This window comes from Charadrius vociferus, unplaced genomic scaffold (genome assembly GCF_000708025.1).
Source record: "Charadrius vociferus isolate BGI_N301 unplaced genomic scaffold, ASM70802v2 scaffold27, whole genome shotgun sequence".
In the NCBI taxonomy this organism is placed as follows: Eukaryota; Metazoa; Chordata; class Aves; order Charadriiformes; family Charadriidae; genus Charadrius; species Charadrius vociferus.
In genome coordinates, this window is record NW_009649173.1 from 255296 (window position 1) to 261836 (window position 6541).

Consider the following 6541-nt stretch of genomic DNA (forward strand, 5'->3'; position numbering starts at 1 on the left):
GGCGGCGGCAGAGGAACGATGGAGGCCAATTCCACCGCGGGATCCTTTACTCCCGCACAACAGTTCAGTGTTGCTGATCTTGTTGTCGTAGTGGTTTATTTTTCCTTAAACGTTGCAGTGGGAATATGGGTAAGAGTATTTTGTCTTGTTCCCTTTCTGCTTTCCTTTTGGAATAGTCTTTTTTATTTTATTTTTTTTTTTTAATTTGGGGTTGGCTTTTTCTGCGTGGAATATTTGGAAACCCTCTGTTATTTTCTTCTTGTCGTTTGCACTCGTTTTGTATTTTGTGGGTTGCGCTGCGTTTGCTCTCTTCTGTTGTACAAACCCTCTGTCTGTCCCTTTCACCCTCTGTGAAAAAACTCCGGTAGCCTGAGAACGAGGTGGAACGAACCGCGCCACAAACCTCTCCCCCGGCCACCCGTCTGCCAGGCAGATCTGCCGCTTGGCTATTAAAGGGCGTTGAGACAAATGCTCTGCTCAACAGAGAAAGCCCTCAGCTACCTGCGGTGTCAGACAAAGGCTCTCCAAAGCTGTTTAATCTGCCTTGCAGAAAAAAAAAATCATAGCCAAAACTGGACCCTATTAGCCACCCTGTCTCCTCGGGATGGCGCTGGGGCAGGCGCATCCTCCGTGCTTCCCCCTCTCGGGGTGGCTCCTTTGCTATTCATGGCTCCCAGGTACTTGGGGGAGCAGCCACCCTTTGCTGTAATTAAGCTCGAGTTGCAGAGCTCCCATTAATTATCCAGAGTCTCCTGGCTCTTGGCTTCTCATCTAGGAGACCTGGTTCTTGGTTTCTTGGTGTCTTGTCTGGGTTTGTAGGGGAAGGGGGCTCTGTGCTGCTCTTTTCTTCTCCCAGTCTTCATGCAGGGTGAACAGGAACACCGTCAGTGGCTATTTCCTTGCTGGCAGAGACATGGCGTGGTGGCCAGTAAGTAGAGACCTCTGTCCTTCTTGTGACACCCTGGGCAGCGGGGACATCCACCGCCGCTGTCCCTTCCACTGAATTCCCTCTTCTGCGCCCCTGCTTTCTCCATCGCCTGCCCATGCTGTCCCCCACCCTCCACACCTCCTTCTACAGGATTTGTGTCCTCGGAGCTGCGTTTCCCTTCTCATTGCATGAAGGATGCTGGAGCCCACCTGGGTTGTTGGGTCTCCTTGTAGGCTGCTCTGAACTTGGGGAGGGGTTCTTGGAGTCAAACGTCTGTCTCCACCGGCCCCATGTGCTCCTGGTGACTCCAACAAGACATGGGTGTCCCAAGTTTCTTTTTCCTCTCCTCTTATAGCGGTATGATCCTGACAAACTGGTTGTAGGTCCTTCCTATGGACACAGGGCCACCTCCGGGCAGGGTGCATGGCCACCATGGCAAATGCAGCAATGTGTGGCTCCTTCTCATCCTCCTGAAGACAAGAGAGTCCATCCAAAACCCACCGGGGATGCCCAGATGAGCTGAACGTGCAGGAGCACAGGTTGCTGAGGCTCCCGATTGGAGTCTCTTACGGGTTTTTCTTGCAAAATATGTACACGTCCCTCATCACACACAGCGTATCTTTGGCCACGCTTTGCTTTTAGCGCAGACCTCCCCACCGCTTCTCTGCTCCCGTTCAGATGTTATTTTTGCTGCCTCCCCTCGCTGAGTTATCCCCTCGGGGCTGGGCTGCTGGGGAAGCACCAGCGCTGGTCCAGTTGGCGTGACTGCCGTGCCAAGCTGCGGGGAGCCGGTGCCCGGGCACCCACAGCACCTCCTCTGCTCCTCCGCAGATCGGCGCCTCTCTCTTCGCCAGCAGTGAAGGCTCGGGGCTCTTCATCGGGCTGGCCGGGACCGGTGCTGCCGGGGGAATCGCTGTCACTGGCTTCGAGTGGAACGTAAGAAACGTGTTGTGTCATTAAGAAAATGAGTTTCTAGAGCCGTGTCACAGCAGATGGCCCATTTCACAGCAGCTTCGCACAATGTCTTGAAAGGAGTTGTGCAGGGGGTAATTAACGCAACCCTGCTAAGTCAGCGTCTCCAGCTCATGTCTAGTGCACGTACAGCGAGTTTGGAGTCAACTCAGGTCCATGTGCTCGGGCAAAAAGGACATTGCAGTGCAGAGCTTCCTAGTCCAGCTGAATAGGTCACCCATTCCCTGCTTCCACACCCATCGCTTCCAAAGTCCTTGGGTTCTGCAGCAAAAATATGGCATTTGGCTTGCTTGGTGCTCAAGGAGATAGTGGGAAATGTCTGGTCAGGGGCTAAAGAGGAGTGGTCTCCTGCTGGTGGGGCTGCCGGGGGGTCTCCACCGTGACCTCATGCAACCGTGCCTGCTGTCTGAAGCCATTTGGGGGTGTAAATGTGTACTTGAGGGTGAGCTGGGGCTGGGTCAGGAGTGGTGGAGTGGGTCTGGCATTGCAACTCATGTCGAGCTGCAGCAGGATCAGTGTTTTTTCTGGCTGCGCCATATTCCTCCTTCCCAACAGGCGACCTACGCTCTTCTGGCGCTGGCCTGGGTGTTTGTGCCAGTCTACATCTCATCTGGGGTACGTAGCCCTGAGCCTGCTGTGAGGAGTGTGGTCCCGGCCAGGTTCCCTGTTCCCTGCAGAGCTGTCACCATTGTCCTTTGGGACTCCTAGTCCCTGCTCTGGGAATACAGCTGTCCCCTTGCCTTTCCTGGGACCGTACCCGGAGGAGGGGGCCTGGACAGGGCAGTCATCACTCTCTTTCGCTCCAGCAGATTGTCACGATGCCCGAGTATCTCCAGCGAAGGTTTGGAGGGGAGAGGATCCGGATGTACCTCTCTGGCCTGTCGCTCCTGCTCTCCATCTTCACCAAAATCTCTGTGAGTAGCTTCTGCTCAACTCCGTGACAGATCCATGACTGATTCCCAGCAAGTGAAATGTTATTTTGGGGCTCAAACCTCATGTAGCCAAGTTGGGGGAGAGCAGCTGCTGCAGGATGCTCCAGGAGGGAGCAGGACAGGAGGTGGGAATTCGTGGGCAGATGCCATCTGCAATAACCCGTGCGTTTGTAGGTAGATCCAGCAGCGATGTTCATGTCTGGGTGGCCCTGATGGATGCATGGCTGGGTGTCAGGATTCCCAAACTCATGGCGCGCTTGCTTTGTTGTGGATGAAATGTGCTTGGGGGCTGGGTTGCATCGTCTGGGTTTTTCCTCCGTGCTCCGGCAGTGATGCTTTCCAGCATTCCCCGAGGGACCTGGCAGAGCCGGGAACTGAATTGGAAATGCATTTGTTGCTTTAGGGCACACGGGTCTGCTGAGGAAAAGAAGTCTTGCTGCACCCATAAGATGCCCAAACCTGTACAGAAAGTGCCTGACTTTTAGGGACTTTTCCACAGGGATGTTTTTCCCCCATTTTGGCCTCGTTCACAGTTCCCTGTGAGCAGCCCCTGCTCCCGCTGCCCGCTTGGTAACCGTGGGGAAGAGTTTATCTGAGGTAAAACAGCTAAAGAGCCTGTGACACCAGGCAAGCAGGAGAGAGCCCGGACACAGACAGCCCCGGGGGGCTGGAGACAGGGAGACAGAGATCAAGAGCAAACAGCTCAGAAACAGATCTGGAGGAGAAAACACACCGGAGGGAGCAATCCTGCACGGCTCCGATGGAGCAGGCGGATCTCACCCGGGGTCTGCTTGGGCTTCTGCATTAAATATGCTTTTGCGTGTGTCTGGCTGCAAGGAGAGGCTGTCTGTAGGGCAGGAGGGCCGGTGCCGGAGCGTTTCCCCACGGCGAGGCGCTCAGTGCCTGCCTCTGCGCTCGCCAGCTCCCTGCTTGGCAAACACCAGCTTGGCTGGAAGCAGCATCGCTCCCTGTGCGGAGTTTCTGCCTCCTCCCCGGCACCTTCGCAGCCCCAGGCCCCGGGCTGAGCTGTGGGGGGGACCCTCTGGGTCTCCCTCTGAGGGATGCGGAGGATGGAGCAGCCTACAAACAGCTCCCGCTGCGTACATCCTTCAGCACTTTGTGCAAAGGGCTCAGACAGACCCCAGCGCTGCGTGATATGGTGTCCCCAGCTCCAGAAGACTCCGTCTGCTTCTCGTGAGCTGCTTTTTAACCTTGGGCAATCACAGAATTTTCAGAGTTGGAAGGGACCTCTAGAGATCATCTAGTCCAACTCCCCTGCTAAAGCAGGATTGCCCAGAGCACATTACTCAGGAAGGCACTACGCTTTGGGCTTAAAAAGGCAGGTTGCAGGAGATGGCAGCCCGTCCCACGTTCCTGCTGTTGCAGGGTTTTCAGTGTGGCAGAGGTGATGCCGGTGAGCCCATCGGTGCAGCTGCCACCTGTATTTCACCCCCACAAAACCATGTCCTGTTGAGCTGGAGGGCATTCTGCCCTTAAAACTGATATTCTTCATACTCTGGCCATTTACGGTGTTGAAAATCCTATGGCATTTCTCCTGAAATCAGCCTGGTGAGTCCCGGAGCACCAGTTCGGTTTGCAAGTTTGGGCAGTGACACTTTGATTGTTCCCTGATTGTCTTAATGTCCAGTAAACTGTTGTCATTTATTCCCACTTATTATTGCTGCTCAAGAGACATCTTTCTCCTGCTCCCGATGAAGACCTGGGAGGAGCTCGAGGGAGATGCGGGACCAGTGTCTGTGGTGCCGGTCCCTGGGATCTGCGTGAATCCCTGCTGGTGTTTAAAAGGAAAGGTTGGAAGCTGGGATGGGATTTCTGGTGGGGTAGTTTATTTTTGCTGGTCTGAATCTGAAGAAAGAAATCACCAGTAGTTTGAGGGCTGGTTGTCTTTGACTCTCTTTCCAGTCTATGACAGACATCGCCTCTTCTCTTACAAAACAGTGCCCATGTGCTTGGTCCCTTTGGTTTCCAGTCTCTCCATGGCTTTTCCCAGAAGGGATGGATGCCCTACAAGTTCATTCTTAGCTTGGGAGACCATTGTGGTGTCACCCCTTGCCTAACGCCAGACGAACCTGTAGATGACCTCTGCACAGTGCCTGCACCCATGGGAACCTCTGCGGTTCTCCTGGCCCTTCTCAGCACAACCTTGTGTTTGGAGCTTGGTGGACACTCCCAAATGCCTTTTCCTGTGCCTTTTCTCAGCCACTGCTATAGTTTCTTTGGTCTGCTGAGTTTTCTCTGATCTCTGAGTCATGCAGGATGCAGCAGAAGAAGAATCAGCCTAATAAGGGGATTATCTTGGCATCTGGCTCCATTCATGGTAAATCTCACAAACAATGGTTGTTTCCAGCAGTGGGTTGGGATGAATGTCTGCGGACATGTGGGGCGTTGCCAAACTGGCCTGATGTCCCGTCCCTGGTGGTGTCCACAGCTGGGAGCATGGGAGGAGGCTGCGAAACTCAGGGCAATTAGGCAGCGCTGTCGCCCGGCGGGGGTTTTCTATGGTCTTCGCTGGGGGCTGCCTCAAAGCCTGGGATGAACTGGGCTTTTCCTGCCTCCTCTCCCTGCAGACGCTGGCTTTATGCATAGATCTCTGCTCCACGTTCTCCCGAGCTGAGACACGGCATCACTGCTGCTCCCTTGGCTCTTCTTTTGGGGCAGGGGGAATGACAGTCCTTCCTCGCCTGGAATTTACCCTTTGGTGGACCCCAACCCTCCACGTTTCATGGCAGGGTGCAGCAGGGCAGCCGTAATTACGGCGGAGAGATGGCGTCCCCCTTGTCTAGGAACACAGGGGAAGTTGCACAGGCGCCCTAGCCTTGGCGAAGAGCCCCTGGAGACTCCTCTGTACCCTGGGCAACTTGTTCTGCTGAGGCTTTGGCTTCACCAATTGTTAAATCCAAGCTGTCTCTAAAGCCAGCTTTCATTGGGAAGGCATTAACAATGTTGGGTAAGAACGAGTTTCCAAGTGAGGTCACCAGTGGAGGCAGGGATCTTGCTGGATTACGAGGCCTGACTTCAAAAGCTTCTCCTCTGCTTTTACAGTTGAAAGAACTTGTTTTATGAATAGGTCATGCCTGGTTTTAATTAGCTTGTTTTTGTATTTGGGATGTCTTATTAATGACCCAGTCACATGCGCTTTTCTTTTTTCCCACCCTAGCAGAATTAGCAGGAAGGGAGGTGGAGATACCTCTGCTTCCTCATAGCAAAGGCTTAGACTCATTTGCAGACGACTGCAAAAATGATTAAGCATTGAGAAAGCCAGGAGAAGCGGTTACGAAATACCTTGTCCAGGTCTGAGTCTACGCAACTGGGTTCTGGGGAAGGGTTGCTGGAGCAGAAGGCAGTCACGGGGGCGGAATGACTTTCTGGCAGGTGCTGACGTGGCAAGTGATGGATCCCTCCGAGGGACGCTGGGAGCTCCAGAAGGCACCAAAGATGCTTGACTGGCACTGTGCTGGGGAGGCTCAAAATATTTTGGGCTGCCACTTCAGGTTGCGTTGGGAGGAGACGGCCGAGGGCCCTTGGTTGGGGCTTTTCTGCCTTGTAGTTGAAGCTTGCAGCGCATGAATGGCTTAGCTGTCCTCTTGTAGGGCTGCTTGGTGGTCTCTGTGGCATCAGGCTGTGCTTGGATTGCATTTGTTGTGGAAAGGCATCAGAGGAGCCACTGGTAGAGGTTTTGGCATGGTTA

At 54.1% G+C, this 6541-nt stretch overlaps 1 protein-coding gene across 1 annotated transcript in view; it reads left to right on the forward strand.

The window, feature by feature from the left end:
• The window catches only part of SLC5A10 (solute carrier family 5 (sodium/sugar cotransporter), member 10), a 37538-nt gene continuing 30997 nt past the window's right edge, over positions 1 to 6541 (forward strand). Inside the window, exons 1-5 of the mRNA XM_009888533.1 lie at positions 1 to 129; positions 857 to 928; positions 1760 to 1864; positions 2456 to 2515; positions 2710 to 2814. Coding sequence (XP_009886835.1) covers positions 19 to 129; positions 857 to 928; positions 1760 to 1864; positions 2456 to 2515; positions 2710 to 2814 — 453 coding nt within the window. The 5' untranslated portion in view covers positions 1 to 18. The remainder of the gene's footprint in view (positions 130 to 856; positions 929 to 1759; positions 1865 to 2455; positions 2516 to 2709; positions 2815 to 6541) is intronic.